This window comes from Orbicella faveolata, unplaced genomic scaffold (assembly GCF_042242905.1).
Source record: "Orbicella faveolata isolate gen_17 unplaced genomic scaffold, um_ofav_v1 contig_34, whole genome shotgun sequence".
Lineage (NCBI taxonomy): Eukaryota > Metazoa > Cnidaria > Anthozoa > Scleractinia > Merulinidae > Orbicella > Orbicella faveolata.
This window is the reverse complement of record NW_028301563.1, coordinates 33,369,745-33,394,983: the sequence shown is the minus strand read 5'-3', so window position 1 is coordinate 33,394,983 and position 25,239 is coordinate 33,369,745. Positions and strand designations below refer to the sequence as shown.

The 25,239-nt window shown below is 38.3% G+C and overlaps 2 protein-coding genes and 1 long non-coding RNA gene across 3 annotated transcripts; 1 reads left to right on the top strand and 2 right to left on the bottom strand.

Annotated features, from left to right (window-relative positions):
- Positions 1-269: 269 nt before the first annotated feature.
- Positions 270-2,190, bottom strand: LOC110043215 (QRFP-like peptide receptor). Its single transcript, XM_020748652.2, has one exon. The coding sequence runs from the start codon at positions 2,088-2,090 to the stop codon at positions 927-929; it is 1,164 nt and encodes a 387-aa protein (XP_020604311.1). The 5' UTR covers positions 2,091-2,190; the 3' UTR covers positions 270-926.
- Positions 2,191-9,233: 7,043 nt separating this feature from the next.
- On the top strand, positions 9,234-21,960 carry LOC149105883 (uncharacterized). The gene is made up of 18 exons (XM_089271650.1): positions 9,234-9,348; positions 9,611-9,966; positions 12,476-12,640; positions 13,214-13,324; positions 13,715-13,840; positions 14,216-14,312; positions 14,530-14,748; positions 14,875-15,251; positions 15,535-15,702; positions 15,985-16,095; positions 16,282-16,398; positions 16,844-16,934; positions 17,241-17,615; positions 17,832-17,954; positions 18,389-18,511; positions 19,158-19,292; positions 20,177-20,410; positions 21,463-21,960. The coding sequence occupies exons 1-18, from the start codon at positions 9,270-9,272 to the stop codon at positions 21,804-21,806; spliced, it is 3,351 nt and encodes a 1,116-aa protein (XP_089127776.1). The 5' UTR covers positions 9,234-9,269; the 3' UTR covers positions 21,807-21,960.
- LOC149105884 (uncharacterized) lies at positions 10,553-13,220 on the bottom strand. The gene is made up of 2 exons (XR_016201563.1): positions 12,817-13,220; positions 10,553-11,423 (listed from the first exon to the last, which is right to left on the bottom strand). It is a non-coding gene; the product is annotated as an uncharacterized LOC149105884 (long non-coding RNA).
- Positions 21,961-25,239: the final 3,279 nt, after the last annotated feature.

Below are 25,239 nucleotides of genomic sequence, written 5' to 3'. Positions count from 1 at the left end.
TGAACCCTTTCTAGTGTTCTTTGGGGGATCAGAAATTCTGAACCCTTTCTGGTGTTCTTTGGGGGATCAGAAATTCTGAACCTTTTCTAATGTTCTTTGGGAGATCAGAAATTCTGAACCCTTTCTAGTGTTGTTTGGGGGATCAGAAATTTTGAATCGTTTTCTATGGAGGTACCTCTCGAGACAAGAAATTCAAAAAAATCATTTGGTTTCTTATGCGTGACTTAAACATTACATTTCAGTTCAAATAAAGAATAGGGAATTGCTCGGAAGAATTTTTTCATTCCTTGCAAACAGGGAAACTTTTCCTCTGAGTTTTAACACCAGTTTAAGATTCTTAGTATATTGCAAATATCGTCTTTGGAATTAAATGGCAATCATAGATTTCCGCCTAAGCTCTACGTTTCACTTTAGGCCAATTTTGCACTCATTTCCAACGAAACTTCCAAGCCTGCAACGTAAAAATAACTTTTCTCCGAGACAGGTTTCTATTTTACACCGAAAAAGTAGCCATTTTTGAAGTGATTCTCAGTATTTACTCTGAATTTTATCAAATTGGAACACCACATTTTAGTTTGGAAGGCGTTTGAAGCTTTGTTAAATAAACGAATTCCGAAAGCAAGTTTCATGTGTCTCCGGTTTTAATGAAAATTTTCGGCAAACAAACATGTTTCGCTTCTAAAACGACTAATTTTATCTGAGAAGTATATACTTAAATAACATAAATGGGGAATGTCCTCTTTTATTAACCTAACCCCGTCAATGCTTTCCGTACATCAATTTTTCATCCTAGCAAAGGACTATAATTTAATATTTGCAGAGTGAGCGCTTTGCACAAGAGCTTTAGCCCAATACAAAGAAACATTATAAAGTCTTGTTCACAAAACAAACTTTGGAACACAACTTGTCGGATAAGTGTGACATTTCTAAAGCGCTGTGGAAAACATAAGCTCCGGAGATTCGCGATAAACAGAGGATAATTTTCCCGTGGACTGGACTGCATTGCGCTTCGCAAAAATCTTTTTAAACCCTGCCCAATAATTTGAGCTACGAAAAGCGTAAAGTATAGGGTTTAAACAAGAACTTGACGTGACTAGAAACTCAAACAAACGTAATAGCACTGAAAGGGTTTTTTCGTCGACGACTAGCTTTGAGCGATCTTGTAGCGCGATATACAAGATAAAGACTCCGTACGGCAAGTAACACACGTAAAACGCGGCTGTAACGCTGATTAAAAGTTTAGCGAGTCGTTTTTTGGTTTGATGATCACTACTTCCAGATGGCGCTCTCGAACACACGGTGTTCTTGAAAAACAAGCCACGAATTATTTGGAAATAACAATAAGCCAAGATCAGAAATGGTAAAAAACCAAGCAAAATGACCGTACAGATCACATGTTCCTTCAGCGAATTCGCGATTTGCAAGCTAAACGGGCAAACGCATCGGCCATATCGTTCACTGTACTTGTTCTGTGAAAAGGCTGGTAAACTTATTAAGATAGCTACGATCCATGTAATGCCGATAACATATTTAACTCGCTCGAGCGTCAGTCGAAGTTCGCTTTGCATTGGTTTCATAAGCGCATGGTATCTCTCTGTGGCGAGAATCGTCAGCGTTACTACAGAACTAGCGATAGCCACACTTATGATCGCATTGCCCGTGAAGATCTTGCAGATGTAGTCGCCCAGACTTCCAGTAGGATGGATGGGATAAAACGCGAAAGTGTAAGTCCTCGGGCACCATAGCAAAGTAATCACATCGCTCACAGCTAGGTTGACGAGAAGGAAGTTTGTCGTTGTATGCATGGATCTTGTTCTGTACACCACAATTATAACCAAACAATTCCCTATCAAACCAATGAATACGACAAAACCGTAAAGAACAGCAAATACAATATCCACCGTTTCTATGGAATATTTCGTGAAGTCTGGAACAGAGGAACTTTCATTGATAGCCATTTTGCCAGCGTCTTCAGCTGTGATATTTTCAGTGCTGCTTACTTCACACGCCAGTTCGATAGTGAAAGCAACCTCACTCTTTTCACGGCTTCCTAAAATTGACAGCGTAAAATAGGTAACCGAAGGAGACATATATCGACTTCATTGTAGTTTCATGGCAGCTGTGTTTGAATGGCGACCAAACAAAGCCTTGCTGTCGTAAGGGTGGTACACAATACTCGTACAATTAAAGAATACTTGAAGTGTTTGGCACGTTATTTAACTTTCACCTCAATACCAATTCTCCCAACTGCTGTCCATACGACTCTCATAAAAAAGTTGTGAGAATTAGGTAATACATGAAGACGATATCTAATCGCTGATGATTCTGTTCATTCTCGTTACGTGTCTGTTAGGACATTTACTGATTTTGTATGGAGAAACTAGATTTCAATTATTTTGTAAAGGAGAATTAGATTGTCGATCAATGTTGGAAATCAAACCAAAGTCAAGATGGCGGGTTTTCAATGTCTCCTCCCCCTATCTAATAACCAGTAACAAAAAATAATAATAAAAAAAGAATCACATTTTCACAACACTTGTTCAAGTCTATTCTGAAATCGCCAGAACAGATAGGTTTATGACGGGGATTGTCAATGTTCTACATTAAACTCGAGCTAATTTTAGGAGATTTCAGTGGAGAGATGTACCGCCAAACTCAAACAGTGCCTTCTTTACAAAAGTGAGCAATTAACCGCAAAAACCCGATGTCTTATCTCTCAGCCCGGGGTACAACACAAAAGCAGAAGTTACGAAATATTCAAGTTACCATCCAAACAGAACACTCCACCTGCTTTGGCCAAACAAAGCTGGATTCACCAAACTGTCTTCTTCAAGGCTAATATTAATTTCCAACGCAGCATAATACAAACAAGTTGTCGCACGATGAAAATTAAACAACAAAACTTGCATCTGTGCGATCGCACCAAGAGATTCTAATTGCCCTATTGTAAATATATATTATATTTCGAGGCGTGAAGACAGAGTCACCCAGTAAGTTAATTGTCATATCTTTATAACGAAGTCTTCATCGATAAAGCGGATGTAAATACGCCTTGGCAGCAAAAAAAAAAAAAAAAAAAAAAAAAAAAAAAAATAAGATCAGATAAAATTGGCCTCACTAGTGTATTTTTCTTTGAGAATATTGATATTAAAAACAGATATAGAAAAGCGTGCGTGACTTTCAAAAGGAAACAATCGTGCTGATCGATTTTTTTTTTACCCACGGAGGAAACGTAATCCATCGTAGGAAAACAGATGGCGGCTGTACATTTTACAACAATACCTTGCGGACCTAACACAGCCTATGAGGCACAAAGAAAGCCAAATTTTTACAATATTTTCCCCTGTGCTAAGGACATCGAGTAGCCTAGGTTTGAAGATTTTATAACGTTTCTCTACGTTTTTATGAACGTTGTTAAGGTTTTTGTGCGCTAAGAATTATGGGTGAATGTACCAGTCGCCATCTTTTTTCTTACGGAGGATTGTAATAAGATATTCATTAAATTTTCCTGCGACACGAAGACGCGTGTCGCGCGCACAAAATACGCGTCGTTTGATCTTGTGCCCAGATTCCTCGCGCTGTATAATGAGACAAATCTTGTCATTCAGTTGTTAACAGTAGCCATAATCGATCATGGCTCCTGATTGTTTATCAAGAAAAAACCCTGTTGGTGATTTTAAAAATAAAATACTAATTAATAAATATAAATGGATGTTAGTGAAACTACTGCTTCCAGTGTTGCTATCGGTGATAGATATTCTGTAAGATATTCTATAATCTGATCTGTTGCTTTTTTTAAAATTTTCGGTCGCTTCTGTCTACTTTCATCAGAGTTGCAATATTAAAGTTCGTGATTGCTAGCGTTATAACCCCGCTTTCTGTCGTTTTCAGATCGATTTTTTAAATTAACGATAAGCAAGCGCTGTCTTAAGCGGAGTGCCAGCTTTTAGCGTAGTAAGAACATTAGGCCAGATATTTAAGAAGCCCAAGGACCGACCAAAGATCGAACAAGTCCAAGGGATCGTTTAGAAAGTGGGTTGCCATGACAGTGCATTCACCTACGTCGGGGGAAAACAAGCACTCGTGGAGCTCGCGCGGGGCCGAGCATGATCCAGGCCGTGCGAATAACAGCGAATCAGCAATTAAGGTGGCTGGTACCAGTTTTCTCGCGCGGGGAGTAGATCACCATCGTGCGTCACGCGTGAGTAACACGCACGATAGCGTTGCGAGATTTAAAACCCGAAAGACCAAACAAATATGGCAGCACGTGGCTTTTTTCGCGCAAGGTGCAAATTAGTGTTGGAGACGAAATTCGCTCATAAAGGAGGCTTTAACTGCTAGAACAACTTTAATCAATTCGTTGTATTTAAGAAAAATTGTTTCAGGAATTCAATGTTTCCCAAATTTCAAGGGCAACTCGATCGATCGTGACAGCCACCGGGGGCGTATAAAGGACTCGCAAAACATAGCAAATCTACCCAGAATTTGTGTAAAAATCCTACAGAGTAAGCCCAGGAGGTTGTCTTTAACGACAACTACAACTGTAAATGATGTTTTAGCAGCAAACAAAACAAAACGCCTGTTCGGAGCCTACTCGCTCGCGCGGGCACACGAAGCAGTCAGCGGTAGTCAAAGTAGCTCATGAGCAACTGCTGATCTTATAAAGTCCGGATTTTTGAATGCGTGTCTACGCGCGTGAGAATAACGGAACTCGCGAAGGCTTTTACATGAAAACAAGCCCGTGACCCCTTCTTTTAATTGTTTTAATATAATATTATCATTGAGAGGAAACGTCAGAAAAAAAAATAAAAAAATTCTACGGAAGGAAATTTGCACTTTGTGCGAATTGTCGTTTTCCCAAGTTTATAAGAAATCGGCTCTGTAAAATTGTTTTAAAATTGTTGTGCATTTTCATTTTCAGATGCCAAAAGCTATTGATTAAAAAAAAACACTCGGGGTCACCGGGTTAATTTTTTAGTTATTAGTGACATAAGCGAAAAATCAGGTCTTGAAAATCCTTTTGGAATGTTGCCATGGTAACTGCTGACGACAAAATAACACCTGTTTTAGGTCAAGTATAAATTATATAATCCAAACCTACAAAAATATTACATTGGCCCTGGTCTGCCTTTTTGTTCTATTCTTACAAAGTTATGAACCGTCCAAAACCTGAAAACTGGTACGAGGCACCTTAAACAGCATGTTGAGTCCACGGATCACATCATCCACCCGTGAGACGCCCAGATCCTCGAGTGCGATGTTACAAAACTACCACAACAAGCTTTTCTTGAAGTCATGGCACTCGACTTTAGACAGCGCCGCTGTCAACGAGAGGAAACCACTCGTAAGAACTTACTTGCCAGGTGACTTGAAAAGAAATCAATAAAACGACAGCAAACGGGGTTATAGCGCGAGCGATAACAACTCTTTATACAGAAGCCGACAAAAATTCAGGAAAGCAAAACAACAGGTCGGATTACAAAAAATCTGAGAGAGATACAAATACAGTCAAGCCTCTATTAAGCGGCCCTCTGTTAAGTGGTCATCCTCTATTAAGAGGTCACTATTCAAATTCCCGAAAATCGCTTCACATATTTATTGTAAATTAAGCGTACGCGGTCACCATTTGGACTTCGGCTAATTTTATTGTAATTTTATTGTAATTTACCTCCGTAAACGGTCACCTTACTACATTAGGTGCTCAACCGGAACACAATTTTTTTTGGTCACGAAGAACTCTCGTTGGCGTCAGTGACTTGCTTCACTAGATTAAGCCGGCGAAATGCAACCCTAAATCACAGACGACCATCACTGATTTTTTCACTTCACTGGTTAAATGAGATGCCAAAACTGTCAATGATTCGCTTAGTTTAGGCGCTCCACGCTTACCTTACGAACAACATTACTATAAAATCTCTTGGTTAGCAATAAGTGCGTGGTTTAGATATATTCCGCGCCACAGATGTTACGAACAATAAATGCAGTTTTAATTGTGCGCTTACTTTTCTTTTCTCGTTCAGTTTTTGCCCCATGATGCGCTTAATTTTTGTCACCTCTTTTAAACGGTCAACCTCTGTTAAGCGGTCACCTGGCTACTTCCCGAGGGTGACCGCCTGAGGACGTTCGTGCGAAAATTTTCCAGGCGATAGATCTTTTTTTAAAATTTTTACTGCAGTCAGATGAGTTACTTGTGTCAGAAATGCAAAAACATTTTGGCGTTACCGACTCCGTTTCAGCGTGTGGAAAACTACCCTGATTTAGAAAAATTGTCTAACGTAATTGAGTATGGTCTAGAGGGATTTATGGTTAAAAATATCGAAGGTGAGCCAACGGAGGAAAACGATCTTAGTCATATTTGTAGAAGTGGGTCTGTTGGGTAAATAATTTGGAACGTTGCCAACGTTTTCACAAAAGTTAACCCTTCAAGAGGCATTTGAAACCGCCGCACAGATAGACAAAGGGCTAAACTAAGTAACGGAATTCGATAGTGCATTTTGCAAAAAAGTTCAAACTTCTAATCGAGAGAGTTTCTTTATTTTTTCGCTAAACGTAGAAAATCGGTAGAAATATTGATCCATTAAAAGAAATATAGGGGTCGCCGAACGTTCAAGATCGTTAAATCCAGGCAAAACTGATGAAATGGCCATCTTCCCCATCATTGTTCCTTTTATTACTTAGCCCGTGCATCGCTGCATGACGTCGCGTGTGAATTTGCGTGCGCAGTAGGGATGCGCAAAACATTTGCGCGAACGCTTATTGACTGTAGCTGCTCGAAATTCGCCCAGCAGGATGTCTCGAGTAGTACTGCCGTAACCGGAAATGCTCGAAGACTAGATCTCTCCATTCAATAAGAGTTGAAAATTCAGCTGAAATATAAAAATCAAAGGCCTTCTGGTGCTGAAAATACTAAAATTGCAGTCAGGGATGTACATCAGAATTAAAATTTGTGCTTGACACGGACTCTTGTTCACGCTAGAAACAACGTTAATAAAACTTCAAAGACGTTTCGAGCAAACAACTTCGGCCTTCATCGCTGTTTTAAAAAGCCAACTGAGTGACGGCTTTCTAACGGCCTTCTGGTACAGTTCTATGCTTTATCATATCGCTGAACACGCGTTACAGCGAGCAAATGATTTCCCTAGTAAGTCGATCCCTTGTCACTTTGTTATCGGAGTTTTGATTAAGTTAAAAATTGCATATGTACGTAAGCTTAACCACTCCTTAAACTATACAGCGCTTTCTTTTCTTCCACAGTGCGTAGAAAATGTATGTTCTATTTCGGGGTTTTAAAATCTGTAATGTCTTCCAAAATGTATCTCTATCACTTCACAGGAGACTGTTGTCTGCAACTGCGACTACTATTTGTACATTTCCTCAGAAAACTGTCCATAAATGGGCATTCTTAGTTCAAAGACTGTTCTGTCACAGCGTGTCTGTTATTCTTTCGCTCGCAATAATACTAAGCGCATTCAGTATCAAGTTTGGAATGTTTCATGATCTTTCAAGGGTGTCAATCTCAGAGTGATTTCACTTAACCCGTGAAATAATTGCTACACAATTGGATACTATTAGATGCCACTTTACTTATTTTCGTTTACTACATTAATTAGTTTTGGCTCTTTTTGACTAATTGTTGGATGTCGTTTCACTGGTTAAATAAAATCACTCTAGCAGGAATTATATCAGTGAATTGTATTAAAATGCGTTAGTATAAAAACAACAGGAAAATAAGCTGATTAAAGAGGCTAGCCCTCATGGCACGCACCCTTAATTTCACCAAATTTAAAGTGCTTCTACAAAGAACGAAAAACGGCTTAACTTAGCGCATACATTGAATTATTCATGAGCTGACAAACTATAAAACTGCCGAGAAACAAGGAAATAGAAAACTGTTCTGTTATACTCCCCTCGAACACTTCCCCCTAACCTCTCCATCCGCAAAAAGCACGTGATCATTTTAGTAGTCCACGTGAGTACATAGTGCATTACTAAAGTGCAATAAGCTAAGATAACAACAACTAAACACAGTCGAATCTCATTGCATACCAACTCGTAAGTGGACGCTTCCTGATTTTCTCAGATGGATACAAACACTGAATCTTTAACCTTGTATAAGCTGACAGCTCTCGTCACAGCTCAATTGTTTGGTGGCCCCACTGAAGGCACCACTTACGGAAAGTTGGAATGCATGTATACCAAGTTAAATTCACGCAGTTTCTAGCAGAGTTGAAACTAGATTTTACACAGAAAGCTTTCAAGAAATACAAGAACAAAATGCGTTGAGGAAGGCAATGGCAAATTCCGCCATCAGCTGCGAGCCTGATTAAAAGAAACGACACTATTCAAAAGGAAGTAAAACACACATCAAATGAACAAACTGGCAAATGATCAAATTAGCCAAAAAATACATCAATCAATTAAAATCCATCTCCTAATGTAATGACCTGTGTCTTGAAACAATACTTAAGAACAACCGAAGAACTTAAGAAGGTCTAAGAGCAGGAAGACTTAACACCGCAAAATAAATGACGACTCTGACGAAAATAACTTGCGAAACTTTTCAGATGATTCTATCATCTATAGAGGAAAATCATCAAAGAGAACGCCTTCCTAATTTTCAAATCTCTGGTCACTTTACGAGTTTTCCTCTTTGAAAAGATAAACTAAAATACGACATAATCTCCTTTATAACTAGGTTGAAATTTACTGGCATGAAAATCAATTCAAAATTAAAATGAACTGAAAATGTACTGTAAAGCAGTATAAATTCAAAAAGCGAAAAAAGAACAATAATCGATCAGAATTGAAATGTGTAAAGTTCAAACTGACAACTTGATTAACTTAATTTTGGTTTCTTGTGGAGAATACGGGGGCACCGCGAGGAACTGGGGAGAGGGGAAATGGGGTGGGGTCGGTAGTTTTCATTCACAAAGCAACTCCGATAATGGTCAGTTCAGTGTTATTTCTAACAATTCTTGTATTTTCTTTTAATGGAAATAAGATACAATTGTCGGATAGGAGAAGTCACGTCAATTTCTTAGGAGTTCGCCATATTTTTTTACACTGTTCATTTTCCTTCTGCCTGACATCCTCCACCTCGTCACTTATATGCGTCACCCCCAAGAAAACTCATTTTTGCGAACGTGCTGTTTACAATTTGTTAATATCGTATAATTCGACATGTCCTAACAGGTACATTCCAGTCACGCATTGCCCTTGTGATTATCATAATGTGCGCCAGAGTGGAGTTCCCTTTCAGTCGGAGCAAGATGTCGTCTGAGCACCAATACGCGATGCACTTCTTTCTCATTTTCTTGTTGATTTGCGTGGGCACTCCAGCCACTGAAGGTATTGGTCGACTCTTTACATTTTGTGACTGTAAACCTTAATTCAACTTTTCGCGGCAAGCGCAGGCGTTTTTACGTCTTGTTGATCAGACAAGAAGTGAGCTGAAAGTTGGGGGAGGGGCGCACAGATCAAGGAAATTGAGAATTAAATCTCTTCCTAAAGCAACTAACATGTCCATTCCTAGGATATCGGCCGTGCATTCAGTTAAAACTTTGTAAGTGCGATAATTTTGAAGAAAAAAGTCTTATTTATTCCTTTATAGCACTCGGATTCAAGGCCGGAAAAGAAAACGTAACAACAAGCTCACCAGGGCTGTTCGGTTGTAAGAAGATTTACTTCCAAACGCCACTTTACGGCCGACAGCAAGTAACGGTTCTCGCCTCAGTTGGCCATACCGTGAAGAGCCAAATCCCTCGGAACGGCGCTGCAGTCTGGGTAGAAGATGTTAAAGCGAGTGAATTTACTGTCTGTGTTCTAGAATTTGCTAACGGTTCAAATAAGTCCATTGAGGTAAACTATCTTGCGTTTGAAACGAAACCACATGGATCTCAAATTGGCACCACATCCTTAAACTCTTGGACAACTGGAACGGAATGCAAGAGGATCGATTTCCAGCAGGTTAGAATTTGTTTTGTTAAGTGATACTGATAGAGGGCAAAGAGATATATAAAGCGTTTATGAAAAAGGGAACCGTGATTGTGGATGTGGACTAGAAAGAAGCAAATCAGTTACACAAGACACATTAAGACGGTCAGTTAGCCCCCAAAAATGATTGCACTATACAAAGTAATCTTATGTGTATAACAAAAGATGAAGAAATGGTGTGTAAAAATTGAAGATCGAAGAATTAGGCCTGGCCACGCACTCAGAATTTCCTAAAAATTGCAAAAAGATAAATAATTAAATAAAAGCCAAAAGTTGCCAATCAATAGGAAAAAGCTTCCTTACAGTTAACCAGTTTTTTTGTTTGAAAAATTGGTAAAAAAAGTTGTCAATATTTTAGAAGGGAAATAGCACTGAAAAGAGTTGTCCTTAAAGATTGTTTTCAGCATCAAAAGCGCCGGTTTAAAACTGCTTAAGAAGCGCAGAGCTCAGAGAAATCTCGCACTCTGATTGGTTACCCAGGCGAGGTGCTTAGCGTGGAATTGCGACTCTTGAAAGCGAGGCCTTGCGTGATATTGCACCGAAACAACAAAAAAACGTTAACAGTGACCTTTTAATCATGTTTCACAAAGCCAAAAACAAGCACAAGGCTTTTTCAAAATGGAAATGAAGTTTTGCTCTGCTTTGAACTAAAGTACAACTTTTCAGAGAGATAGAAAAAGCTGATTACGCTAGCGACTACCTGAAAACGACAAAATCATAACTTGGACAAGAAAATGGCCGAAGCGAACCAGGAGAAAGCCGCAAGGCAGAGTTCAGCAGCCGAAGAAGCTCCAGTGTCAATTAATTGTGACATACACAGAAGACGAAATGGCAGTTCTCAAAGAGAGCATTACCCCCACCAAACACAAAGAAAACACAGCTACAGTACAGCATTCATTTTGAGTATGTAGTCCATCTCCTAAGAGTCTCAATTATCTTGCCAATTTTTTCCTCACTCCAGTAAAGAAACCAACATCAAATATCTTGTATAAAATGGTTCAAGTCGACCGAAATACACTTGCAAATCGCCTCAACCGCGTCCTTGGATGGCAAATTTACAAACTCAAGCGGCGGTACAACAGTCGTATTCAAAGCCTACACGACGACTTTCATCCGCTCAAAATCTCGGAGCTGACAGGTCACGCTAACCCAGATTCAACTGCAAGTTACAGCCTCTGGAAAAACGACGAAGGATGTCAAACAAGCTGGCTGGGTTTGCATTTAGTGCTTCTGTTTAACACTTGAGGCGCCTTCGGCTCCACGCAAAATTAACAGCGGGCCTACTTCGCCACCAGCAGTCATCACTTGTGATTTACGGCGACAGCTCTCGGTTGACTGTTTACTGATCGGGCATCGTTTGACAACTCCCCAGTAAATATTTCCATCAACTTGCAATATGGTATATCGTCAGTTTTCGGTAAGCTTTTTTGCTGAGGGAAATAGAATTGGACTTTTTCAGTATTCTTAACTCGCGCGTTGTTCAGACACGAACATCGAAAATTCAGCTTGTATTTAAATTTGAATTTGAGTGTAAAATTATTCTATACTTAAAAATGTTTGCTCAAAGTTGTTGAAAAGTGTTTTCCGCTAGGTTCGCTTTCTGGCTTCACTTCGCGATTTGTGCAATATCGGGTTTTCGCGTGAAATTTAACGTGCAAGTCACGCGGAGTTAGGTAATGAATTTTCCTTTACTGAAAATTGTCAATCATCTGCTATGTTGAAACGCGACTTGCGCAACTACTGACCACTGTAATTTGGCGTGATTGCTCAGCATAAAGTATTGGAGATATATAGCGTCAGAGGATAAATATTGATATGCGGAATATTTCACAATTTAACTGCAGAAAAAAGACTAAAAAGTTGCCTCTCTTAGTGAGAAGTTGCCCCAAGTGGAACAATTGCCTTGTAATTAAAAAGTTGCCAAGCAACTTGAGGCTAAGCCTCTATAGAAAACTGTTTCAATGCAATCGAAAAATATGAGTTAACTGTCACTATGTTGAAATTTTGTAGAATATTAGAAGCGTTTATCAACTGAGACTAACTAAAAAGATCATTTTTCTTCATCAACGCGAATATTCCTGATGCAAAAGATTAAAAACAATTAATAATAAGCTGATTAATGGCTATTGGATTGAGGTGTATTTTTTCTGTTATTAAAATATCTTTGGCGGCTCTTGTTGAGAAAATATTTACACTTTTAGCTACCTGAAACGTGCTGCTTGACTCAGTTTTGAATATTAATTATTAATTTGTTATTTGAGTCATTTTGTATTTTTACCATCCCAAATGTTCAATCAGTTTTTCAAAGATCTGTTGGAATCTCATGGTGTCCCTAAAGTGGAAGAACATTTGACACTCAAGCAAGCATTCACGCATTCTCTCATTATCGTTCATTTACTTTTCCCTGATCTGTTCATTCGGTCATTCACCCACTCACTCGCTTAATTTACTAATCTTAACTTCTCTCATTATTTCATTTCAGCGGTTTTCGACTCCTCCAACCATATTTGTAACTGCTAGTCACCAAGTTCCCAAGAGACCTCAAGATGCCATGGCCGTGTGGGTGGAGGAGTTGCGCGTGGACAATTTCAAAATTTGTCTCAGAGAAGCAAAGATTTTCGATGGACCTCATAAAGGCATAAAGATAGTGAGTAAATCTCAGTTTCGTTTTCTGTCAGTCGTCACTCTAATCAACTACGCTCTGCCAAAGAATTGCATTTCATCAAAGTTGAATGAAAATCATGATGACCCCTGACTAAAGAGCAGTAATCTGAAATATTTACATGCGTTACGATGTTCCAAATATATCAGAGGTCAACTTACCATGTGACGTGCCTGATCATTGTCCATTTCAAGCTGTTCCAGATGAGTCTTTTTTGTGTACCAGTATAAAACATCAATCGTTGGCTTTCAAAAGAAAACAATACAAAGAAAATATGTTTTTGTTAACTCTTTAATAAACCTCAAGCTACTTGTAGAAACCATGTGGTAGAAACCGTTGACTGGAAGCAGCTGAATGCATACACAAGGAGAGTTGCTTCGTTTACAGATTTTTTTTCCTGAAAAAAGGCTAATTATCAACATCTTACCGGGTTTGCGTATCTTGCCGATAATTTCATGTACTCTTGTACGTTGGTTAAAACAGTCCCTAATTGTGCATGTTTTTATTTCTTTAATAATTGACAGGTCTCAACCACAATATCTTTTATTTCTTCTGCAGAATTGGATGGCGTTCACAAATCTGAGTGTTGACAATTTTACCATAACCGACAGTCTCGTGTTTACCAATACAAACTCACCATCTGATCAGGATAACTACGCTTTCTGTCAAGTAAGAATAATTATTGCCGGCCCGCGGCATTATTGTTTCTTATCTAAATCCTCTTTATAATAGGGCATCAAAAGGGCAACTGAACAACAGCAATGCTTTCATAACAATGGAGGAAGTTAAAATTGACTGTTAAACGGGGAACTATTTGACCTGTGGGCCCACAAAATCTGTCATAAATAGTTTCTGAGACCCAATTTCATCTTCGGTGACCAATTGATCAAACATACTTTTCCTCTTGTTCAAATCAAAGCTGCTCGGATTTGGAATCTAAACATTGGAATCAGCGCATTATAAATACCAATACGGATTATTTATCAACCCGGGTTACCTCTAAAAGAGACTCGTGGAAATACAATCGATATAAAGATATTTTTTTCTTTCACATTGCAGACAGTGAACTTCACAAAACCATTTTATGCTCGTCCCGTTGTGTTAGTGACGCCCAAACGCACTGACAACAACAACAATGCAAATCTCTCTAGGTCACGTTGTAACGCTGTCACCGCTTGGGTTGAGGTAAGGAATACCTGTTGTGACCTTTGTGTGAGTTTAGCAAACTCTCATCAGGTAATGGCACAAATATCCCAAGTTCCTCGAGACCCGTAAATATTAGATGACATTGCGCAACAACGTAATTATAACAGTTTGTATGGGAATGTAACAATCGCATATAACAGCTCGAGACATGGAAACAAAATTCAATAAAAAAATAATTACTTTAACTCTTCCGTTTGTTACTTGTGTTTCTATGCTGTTTTGGGGCCGTTTCAAAGCGATTTCAGTAAGTTTTAGTTTCACCGTAACTTTCGTTTACACGAGTTCTTTAAAACTATTCGGGCTGTATAGCAACTTGAATTAGGCCGGGTTTAATTCATCTTTGGTTTTATTCAGCATACATCTACAACTGATGCACAAGTGTGTGTGAAGAATTACAACAGCGACGCCAACAATAAAGATGTTATCACTGTCGACTACATGGTCACTGGAGGTAGGCAAAAAGATTTCATTTGGATATTCAAAACTCACTTGGTATATTCAACATTCTCTTTCCGGTACCCCCTTTTCTCCTCTGGGATGTTGTTCAGTGCAATAATCTTTAAAAAAGCTTGCGAGCCCACACTGAGAAGGCAGAAGTGGAATAACTATCAAGCAAGTTTGTACTAGAATATCAAATCGTTTACTGACAATTGTTTGTGTCTTGCCAGACTTGGATCCTTGCATCGACGTGACATGTCATTATCACTGCCTGTGTAAAGCGTTTGGACCAAATGATGCTCGCTGCGTTGCTGTTGACAGTTGTCCATCGTACCAGGAACCAGTCTGCTCATCAAATGGCACAACATACGACAATGAGTGTTTGTTTCGACAGGAAATGTGCATTCAGCGACTGAATTTCTCTGTGCAACACCCTGGTAGTTGTGAAGGTTAGAAATTGTTTTAGGCAGAATTTTCTGAAGATGTCGAAGAAGATGGTGATGGTTACGATGAGAAAACGTGAGAAGTTTAAATCGCTTGTGCTGATTAGTGTTTTACACTGTTATTTTTTAAAGGATTTCCTTTCCAGCGAGGTCGCCGTCACATGCCACACATTCCTTCACTGGGATATTCTCATTGTGAAGTAATTCGCCTCAAGCAATATGTGTTTTATCCTGACAAACCACTTGAAGTCCAGATCACTGTCAATCATATTGACACCAGTGACAAGTCATATGTACATGATGCCGCTGTGTCGTGGGTCGAAAATGTCAGTTATGATCGATTCACTGCGTGTGTGATGGCGGCAGGCTACAATGAGCGGAAATCAAAAGCTAATGTAACAGTTGATTGGATGGCGTACCAAGGGGCTCCAGTGGGTGGTGTTGCCGGGGAAGTGCGGATATCACAATGGTGGACTGGAACGACTTGTAAATCTGTCAATTTTCCATCGGTAGGTACTTTTTGTTTCATTTTACAACTCAAGTTCACGAAGAGTAGTGTTGAATAGCATATAGTGGTCGGATTCAGCTCAAAATAATATGATTTTATTTGGACTAATGGACCTAAAATGTCGCTTTGCATTTAGCCATTAGAGCATCAATCCGCACTAGATTTCCAAACTCTCGTTACTGTTAAACAGCACTAGGACAACAGCAACAACAACAACATCAGTAAGATGAACGTCAATGGTAACAACCTGTGTTTGTTTGTTTGTTTGTTTGTTTTCTATGCAGGGAAAGTTTTCAGTGATACCCTCAGTGTTTGTAACCGCTGCGCACTATCGTGCAGGACTCAAGCGTGACGCTGCGAGTGTGTGGATTGAAGACGTCACGCAATCCTCGTTTAAAGTTTGTTTGAGAGAGCTGCAGAACTACGCAGGATCTCACGACGATGTTTACACTGTAAGTGTGTACACCTTCGTTTACTCACCAGCCACGAGAAACTGAGAGATCTTTATCACTTACTATAGCTTATTAAAAGTTAGTTTATCTCCAGAACCTGGTCTTATGGACTGCGAACTTAGTTTCTAATGTAAGTTACCATGCATGCTTACATATTTAGAGAAAACAGAATCTGGATTCAAACGTTTACTGAATAGTTTTCTCGATTAATTTTGTGAAAAAAAAAATACTATTTCTATCTTAATTTCCTTGTTAATGTTTATTTATTTTTCTCTCTTTTAGAAATGGTTGGCGTTTTCTTCTCTCCACAAGCCTCTTTTTACTGAACACAGTTCAGTCTATTTTGCTAACGCCCAACATCCACCTGCAGATTACAACAATGCCTTTTGTAAGGTTGGTATCTCTTTCTTCTTATTAGAGAGGTGGCCTAGAACTACTTTTTTTAAAAGTTTCAAGAGTTAGTGTACAGATCCTACAGAAAAAAAAAATGTAAATTAAAACTATACTGTAGGTTATTATTTCGTTTGCGAGCAGAATCAAAGTTAGATAACAGCCCGCTTAATGAGAGTTTTTCTTTAGGATATCCGCTTCACTGAAAAGTACAACAACACACCGAATGTATTTGTTTCCGCGAACCATTCATCTAGCGGTGGAAATCAACAACCAGTACACAATGGAATAACTGCTTGGGTGGAGGTAATTCTGTTTCCTCACGTCTTTAGGCATATCCATAGCATTTTCATTTTTGACACGCCGGTCGAACCAAATCTCGTCTATTTGACAAAAGTTGTTCGTTTCTTCCAATTTTCTTAAACAACAATGCAAAATTAATATTGTACCTTTTTACATCCATTATCATATTGTTTTAATTTGCATTGTCTTAAATCGCGAGAAAATCTTAAAATCCAAAATGGCGTCTCCAAGATGGCGGAAGTTATAATCGATAAAAACATTTCCTGCTGTACAGAATTTTGAGGGATATCTACTAGGGGCAAATAAGATGATATTGATATGTCTTACTAGAATGAAAACCCACGAAATTAAATAGTATTCAGAATATCACCGTTAATGTTGTGGAAATTATTTCAGTTTTCGACTTCAGTTTAGGAGACCACTGATTATTTTGGTTCTTTTCTTGCAGTACATCAATAAGACCGGTGTCCGAGTTTGTTTAAAAGAGTTGTACGGGACAAAGTATGATCCACTGTCTATCTCATACACTGTCCTGTCAGGTACGGACAAAAGTAATTGAACGTTAATTTTATTATTCTCAAGATCAGTAGTTTAGCTCAGTTAGTATTCATGTTTTAGTAACCTCTGTGTCTTATATTGTTAAAAATAAGATTTGAGCAGGGTCTTTTATTTTTATGGTCAGAAGTTAATTTCATAACAAACGACGTCCAATATTTTAGTCATGCAGGAGTACAATGCCAAAACATGTGAAGGCTTGACAAGCAACTATTTCCTTTAAAAACACTCAAGACATTCTTAATGCTTTTTTTCACTTCTTAAGGATTTATTTTTGTTTACATCTACAGACATTTGTCAGCCAGGATGGACTTACTTTGGTGGTTATTGCTACTTTTCGAGCCCCGCATGCGCCACATGGTTGACTGCTGAGTCCAACTGTTCTGAGATGAACTCTGATCTGGTGACAGTGCACAACCAGGAGGAAAACGTATTTATTCAACACCGTCATTCTGGCGCTAGATCATGGATAGGGCTGAATGACCGCAGTGTTGAAGGCTCTTTTGTGTGGACAAACAAAGAAATTAGCGGTTTTAGGTTCTGGGCTCCAAAGCAACCAAACAACTGGAACAACGAAGACTGTGTGCACACTCTTGGCGTGAGGCATGGATACACTTGGAATGACGTACCATGTGATAACTGCTTCAACTTTACTTGTTTTACAGGTGTTAAATCTCTTGTTTAATGTGGTTAATTTACATTCTGTAAATGTACTAAAAAAAAAAAGATTTGACTCCCCAAAATGTAGCCAGGAATAATCTTGCGCGCTCAAAAAGGTTCCTTGGTTAATTTTCAAAATAGTTTGTTACAAACTAGTACTGTAAACATTATTCGTTCATTTGATGACTATTTCATGGTTTTTCCAAATTTTATTTTTTCAGATCTGGAGGAATGCTACACCAACACTCATAATTGTGACGGAAATGCAGATTGTGCGAATACCGTGGGCTCATATTCCTGTAAGTGTAGAGCTGGATATACCGGAGACGGAAAAACTTGCAATGGTAAGAAATCTACCAACCATCAAACAAACAACGCCTAAGCAGCAATACATTTGATATTGATGCTGAATGTACTGAGCAATCTCACTTCATTTTCAACAACTATGAATTTTTTCCTCCTTTGATGGGCTTAAAAAAACTGTAATCAGCAGCTCTTGTGCAATGAGAATAACAATAGAGAAAAGTTCAACCTTTTTTTAACAATTTCGAAGCCGGCGCTAATGGCTTAGAACCGGGGTAATATAAATCATCCCAAAGCAGGTGAGAATTAGTTAGATATTGTGGAAAGTAAAATAAATTTACTTTTCATTGAAAGGTACTGACTACTTACCGTAAAATTTTGACGGACTGTTCTCAAGCTGTATGCTTCTTAGTTGAGATGGTTAGACTAACGACAGCTCAACGTTTATTTATTTACTCCTTTAATCCTGTTTCAGACGTAGACGAGTGCTCTTCAAACTCTCATAGCTGTAATATGAATGCTGCTTGTAACAATACTCGTGGATCTTACACTTGTGCGTGCAAAGCTGGATACTCAGGCGATGGCAAAAATTGCACTGGTAAGTTATTTTTACAGTTAACAAGAACTACAAAAGGTATTGGTTGAAAAGGCTATTCGCCTTACAAATTTATAGCATGTAAAATATACTTATGTTTTTTTTGGTCTGGTTTTTGGATGCAAAACATGAAAAGGGGGATATTTACATGTGTTTTGGTTCTATTCACGGGCAACATCTAAGGTGTGAACAATTAGCAATCAGTTTTGTCTATTTGTACATTTAATTACTGGTCAATATGCTGTTTAAAATTTAGAGATCTCGCATCTTAAGAAATGACGCCCTTTTAGGAATTTTCATAAAGATAACTAACTGAGAACCAACACGGCTCATGGAAGTCACGGTTCCCAAACAATAAAACTTCTCACCTTCCTTTGGAAAACGGGTTCTTTTGATATGCAAACATATTCCTCTGACCAGGAATAGCAATATGGCTGCCATGACAACGCTCTACAACCAGAACTATTTCCCTTGAGAGGTTTTATTAATAAACATCGTGAACCTCCAATTACGACACGTACTATCAAATTTACGATAAAGTACTATTTATATCAATACCACGAAAACGCCTTACTTCAGAACATAAAGCACTTTTTGGTGAACAAGGAAACAACAATTTATGTTTTACCCTGTTCCTTATTACCCACAGATATCGATGAGTGTGTCAGCGGTGTACACGACTGCCACCGTTCAGCTTCATGTACAAACACTGTAGGATCATACACATGTACATGTAACCATCCTTTATCAGGAGACGGCAAAACTTGTAGGTACACCGCGGCAGGTGAGTATTTCACGTTGATTGTACGTCAATTCTGGTAGTAGCGGTTAGAGTTAAGCTAAAATTGTCCCCCAACTATGATGTCAAAAAACGAACAAAAAACCCTGAGATTTCATCTTAGTTACAACCTACTCTTTTCGTGAGATGGTTTGAAGAAAAACAATTCGCCAAAACTAATTCATTGATGGTGGATCTCAGCTGCTAATATTACAAAACTCGGACCGCTCAGGGAGCCAATCAGATTTCTCCTTTCCATCTCGGATAAGTTTGCCAAACTGCAAGGACTGTTACAGCTGCAATAAAAAGAGGACACGACTCAGTAATGTTGTTTGTTACCTCCTCGCTACTACAAACACGCTTTGACATTAACATTAACCTATTCAGGTAAAGGGGTTTGGGGGTTTGGGGTGGAGCGAAAAGAGCCTATGTGAAACTGAACCATAAAAAAACATCTTCCAAAATTTTAATATTTATAAAAGCTGTCAAATTTCGTGAGTTTGTCTGCCGGTAATTTTTCCATTGAGAATTCTGACGTCGGCGCTGAGCATTGGTTATGATGTTACGTTTTCCTGACAAATACTATCCGAATATTTTCCTGTTCGGGATTTAAAATCAGCTGTTAAGAGTATTGATCACTGCAAGCCAAAATGTAGGACGTGATATTGCACGGTGGCATACAACGACCACCTTTAAAATATGCCTCCGAACAAACAATACACCTTTGGTCAGCGTCACATTTGAGGTGAAAGTAAAGATGGTCACCTTATAACTGGTGAAGATGAGAGTGTTATTATTTCTTGACAAAACCAACTTTCAACATGACCCATTAAAAAATACACTAGGTATAAAATGGATCCAAAAAACGTTCTTATATGTTAATTTTGCAGCGGGTCTTAACTATTCCAGCATTGTGGGAAACAGCCAGAATTTTTTGACATGGCTGGATAAATGGTTAAAGCCTGTGACTCGCCAATCTTCTTACTGGAATCGCTGTTACCAGGCAACTGTAAATGGCTGGTCTTCCTATACTTTCCATTCAAAGTGTGACGGCAAAGGTCCAACTGTCACAATCATTCGTGTTGGGAAATATATTTTTGGAGGATACACAAGTCTGTCATGGAGTAAGTGCTATGATCAATTTCATCTTATCACAGGCGATCCAAGCTCAAGCTGTGGGTCAGCGATGATTATATTGCGCAATAGCGGTCACAGAGAATTTTAGAACGAATTTTTAAAATGGAGTATTTTACAATATGGTTTAGGAAATTTAAGAACTACAAAATTCTTTACAAAATGGCTTACCTTACTTCCACGATGTATAATTTGCTCGGTTTATATGTCTCATAACTCATTCGATTTTGGGAGATAATTGCGGGATGGAAGACCTTTATAGGAAGCGGTAACCAGCTATAACCGCTTCGAATCGTTAAAGGAAGGGAACAGGAAAAAGAGTTACCCAGAGAAAGGAAAGTAAGTCAATGATACTAAGAATTTTCTGGTTAACACATCGTGATAAACAGGCGAATAGAAACTTGCATTTTTAGAACTGGGTATCATAAGCTGTATGACTGATTTCAGACGACAAAGTAATGGACTTTGATCTGAAGAATGATGTTTCACGCATGCAAAGCTGAGAAAACTATTTTTACGAAAGTTATAAAATGTCGCATGGAAATCGCATGTAGTCAGTAGTCGGGGCAGTGGTTTCCAGTCTCCCACCGGCCTTGCTCATTCGAGAATTGAAATTATTATTATTATTATTATTATTATTATTATTTTTTGTATTTGTATATTTTGTATATCATATGTTTTTCTTGTTTTGTGTAGTTACTTAGCTGTCACGTTTTCTTTTTCTTTTATGTATGAGAAAAGTTATTGAACATTGTAAAACTTCAACAGTGCATGTAAGTGTAATGTACGTGTGTTTTAGGTGTATTAATAAAGTGCTTCATTTAAAAAAAAAAAAAAAGAGAATTGAAATTATGAAAAACTTAGGACACATTTTACATACAGGAACAAGAGAACTTATAATTAACACTACAAGAAATTATGCCGAGCTTAGAATAATAGCAAAATTTTCTGAACTAATGAAATTAACATTGTAATACGTCATTAAGTGTCAGTAAACATCATTAATGTTGGACTTCTTTTTCCATTGTGTATTTCAAATTAGGTTACAGTTGTGGATATCGCTACGATTCAGCAGCCTTTCTCTTCTCATTGGTTAACAAGCCTGGTTGGCAGCCACTAAAGCTAGATCAAACAGGAAAGTATAGTTATCGGAGAAGCTATTCCATCTACAGCTGCTCTTCCTATGGACCAACATTTGGAGGAGGACACGATATTTACATTGCAAACAACGCTGCGTCAAACACCAACTCACACTCAAACCTTGGACACGACTACGGCCCGCCAGCTAGCAACAGCTATGGATCCTCCTTCTCACAATCATTCCTGGCGGGTACTACTTACCACTTCCGACCTGACGAAGTCGAAGTCTTTTATGAAACTACCTGAAGAAATCGCAAAGCTTGAAGTCTTAGTTTTACACACCGTGTTCAGTAAAATGAAACCTCTGCAATTATATAAGGGTACAAACAAACTGTTGGTAAATTATAGAAGTGCAATATAATCAGAAAATTTCAATATCACCGATGATATGTTAGAACAATCCAGTAGTCACGTATTCTCAGTCTAAGATAAACAGTTTACTTTGAGCTTACTTCTTTGGTAATTGACATTAAAGGATGGTTCTATGGCTCCGTGTTATAACAAGCTATAACGTTAGCCGAGCTAATGACTTCTGCTGGAAATTTTTTTCACCTCAGTCACGAAAACGCTGCGATAGGAGTAATGTTTGTCATTAGAATTCCTTTCGTATGTTTTGATTAATACATATATTGTTTATCTAACAATCGCATAAAAGTAGATCACGTGTGTGTGTCTAGATTAAATCCTTCGTGGTGAATAAGAAATTCAATGTTCATTACTAAATTCGAAATTTTCTCGATAAATTCGTTGACATCTTCTGTTAAATTTTGGTATCAGTCATTCTGCTTTTACAAATCATAGTCTGTAGTTGTTGAACTACATGTGGTTCAGTAAAAAATGAACAAGGTAGTAGTTTATACTCACGCTATAACTTGTACATGCGCTGAACCGTGAAATTATCCCTTAAGAAGGAGAATCTTGATGCTGAGTTTCAATTGATTAAATTCCGCGAACATCATACCAGGATAAGTTGCAAGTTACAGGATTCCAGCTGGTTTTGATTTCTCATTTTATTCTCGTTTAAGGGAGTTTAGACAAGTAGATTGAGAAAGTATGATAGAGTAAGCATTTTTTTGTTTGTAGTAATTATGAATTGTCTTTTGAGAGTGCTAACGTAGGAAATAAATACAAGTGTCAATAAAATAGAACAGGGTGAAAATAACGCGTTGTTTTCTGATTGTGTTCGTTGTTATCTAGGTGGGAAGAAATCTTTTTCCATTACTTTTACTATTAATTCCCAATGTCGAATTGCCTCTTAGGGAATCATGTTAGTTGTATTCAAAGTTTCCAATCAAGTCTTGAACTTGTTTTGTGAATACATATACCATGATTATTTGCTGACGCGATTTATTGAAGAAATTAGAAATTGCACCAACAAGAACGTTTTCTTTTTCAGCTAAAGATTTGGCTATTTGAAAGAAAAAACAAAAATATATAATTTGAGATATATCAGCACTTTTTTTTTTGAAAAAAAAAAAAAAGAGTAAAGGATCAGATAGAACTGAATGATTTTCTTTTACAAAATCATTTAATTGTTATCAGGAGCCACAACCTGCATGGCCATAACCAGAAACAAATTATAACCGAGGCAGTGTCCAAGAAATGAGTTGTGACTGAAGCAATGTCCATGGTTTAATTATCTTGCTGGGAATTTAGGGTGTTTTTGACTATAAACAACAAAAACGAAAAAAAAAGTGACTGGGGGAAGTGCCTCGGTTTGCCTGTTTCTAGTTACGGCCCTGTCCTGATTGTTAACTACATAAAGAAAAAACCCTGTTGGTGATTTTAAAGATAAAATACAAACAGATAACTATAAATAGATGTGACTGAAAATACTGCTTCCAGTGTTGTGATCGGTGACGGACATTCTCTAAGATTTTTTGTAATCGATCCGTTGCTATTCTTTTCTGAATTTTCTGTGCCTTCTGTCCACCTTCATAAGGGTTGCGATATCAAAGTTTGTAATTGCTAGCGTTTTAACCCTGCTTCAGTGTTGTCGTTTTATTGATTTTTGAATCCTGAACGGTGAGTAAGCGCTATGCAAAGTTGTGTGCCAGCTTTTAGGGTACTAAGAACTCTGATTAGGTCAGATATCTAAGAAGCCCAAGACCGTGCATTCACCTACGTCGGGGAAAGCAAGCACTCGTGGAGCTCGCGCGGGGCCGAGCATGATCCAGGCTGCGCAAGCAACAGCGAATCAAAAGAAAAGCAGCAGGTCGGATTACAAAAAATCTGAGAGAGATACAAATACAGTCAAACTTCTAATAAACGGCCCTCTGTTAAGTGGTCACCCCCTATTAAGAGGTCACTATTCAAATTCCCGAAATTCGCTTCACGTGTTTATGAAATGTTTAAGCAAGCAACCGGAACGATGATCCTGCTGGTATACGTTGGATCAATAGTGATCTAATCGGCTTTACATATAAAATGAAGAATATAAAAGGAGAAACCGCGGCACAACGTGGGATGATTTATAAATGAAATATAGTACACCTTCAAAAAAATCATCCTACGTTGTGTCGGTTTCCGCTTTTATATTCTTCACATAGATTTTTTAAATTTTTGCCGCAGTCAGATAATGAGTTACTTTTGTCAGAATTGCAAAAAAAATTGGGGGTCACCAACTTCGTTTCAGCGTGTGGAAAACTACCCTGATTTAGAAAAATTGGCTCACGTGATTCAGTATGGTCTAGAGGGGTTTATAGTGAAAAATATCGAAGGTAAGTCAACGGAGGGAAACGATCTTAGTCATATTTTGTGGGTCTATTGCGTTAATAATTCCAAATGTTGCCAATGTTTTCACAAAACTTAACCCTTCAAGAGGCATTTGAAACTACCGCACAGATAAGCGAAGGGCTAAAAATAACGGAATTCGATAGTGCATGTTGCAAAAAATTCCAACTTCTAATCGATAGTTTTTCTTTATTTTTTCGCCAAACGAAGAAACTCGGTTGAGAAAATGATCCATCAAAGAAAGAGGTCACCGAACGTCCAAGATCATTAAATCCAGGCAAAGCTGTAGCAATGACCATCTCAGCCCTATCATTGTTCATTTTGGTACTTAGCACGCGCATCGATGCATGGCGTGGCGTGTGAATTTGCGTGCGCAGTAAGGATGCGCAGAAACAATTAACACGAACGTGCTTAATAGAGATTTGACTGGCGCCTGCTCGAAATTCGCCCAGCAGGATGTCTCGAGTAGTACTGCCGTACCCGGAAATGCTCGAAGACTAGATTTTTCCATTCAATAACAGTTCAAAATTCAGCTGAAATATAATAACCAAAGGTCTTCTGGTACAGTTCTGTGCTTTATCATATAGCTGAACACGCGTTACAGCGAGCAAATGATTTTCCTTCTCACTTTGTCATCGGGGTTTTAATTACCTATGCTCGTAAGCTCAACAACTCCTTAAACTATACAGTCGACGGCATGACGGTGCTTTCTTTTCTTTCACAGTGCGTAAAAATTGTATGTTCTATTACCGGCTTTTAAAATCAGTAATGTCTTCCATAATGTATTTCTACCACTTCGCAGGAGACTGTTACCTGCAACTGCGACTACTATTTTTATATTTTCTCAGAAAACTATCCATAAATGGGCATTCTTAGTTCAAAGACTGTTCTGTCACAACGTGTCTGTTATTCTTTCGCCCGCAATAATACTGAGTGCATTCAGGAT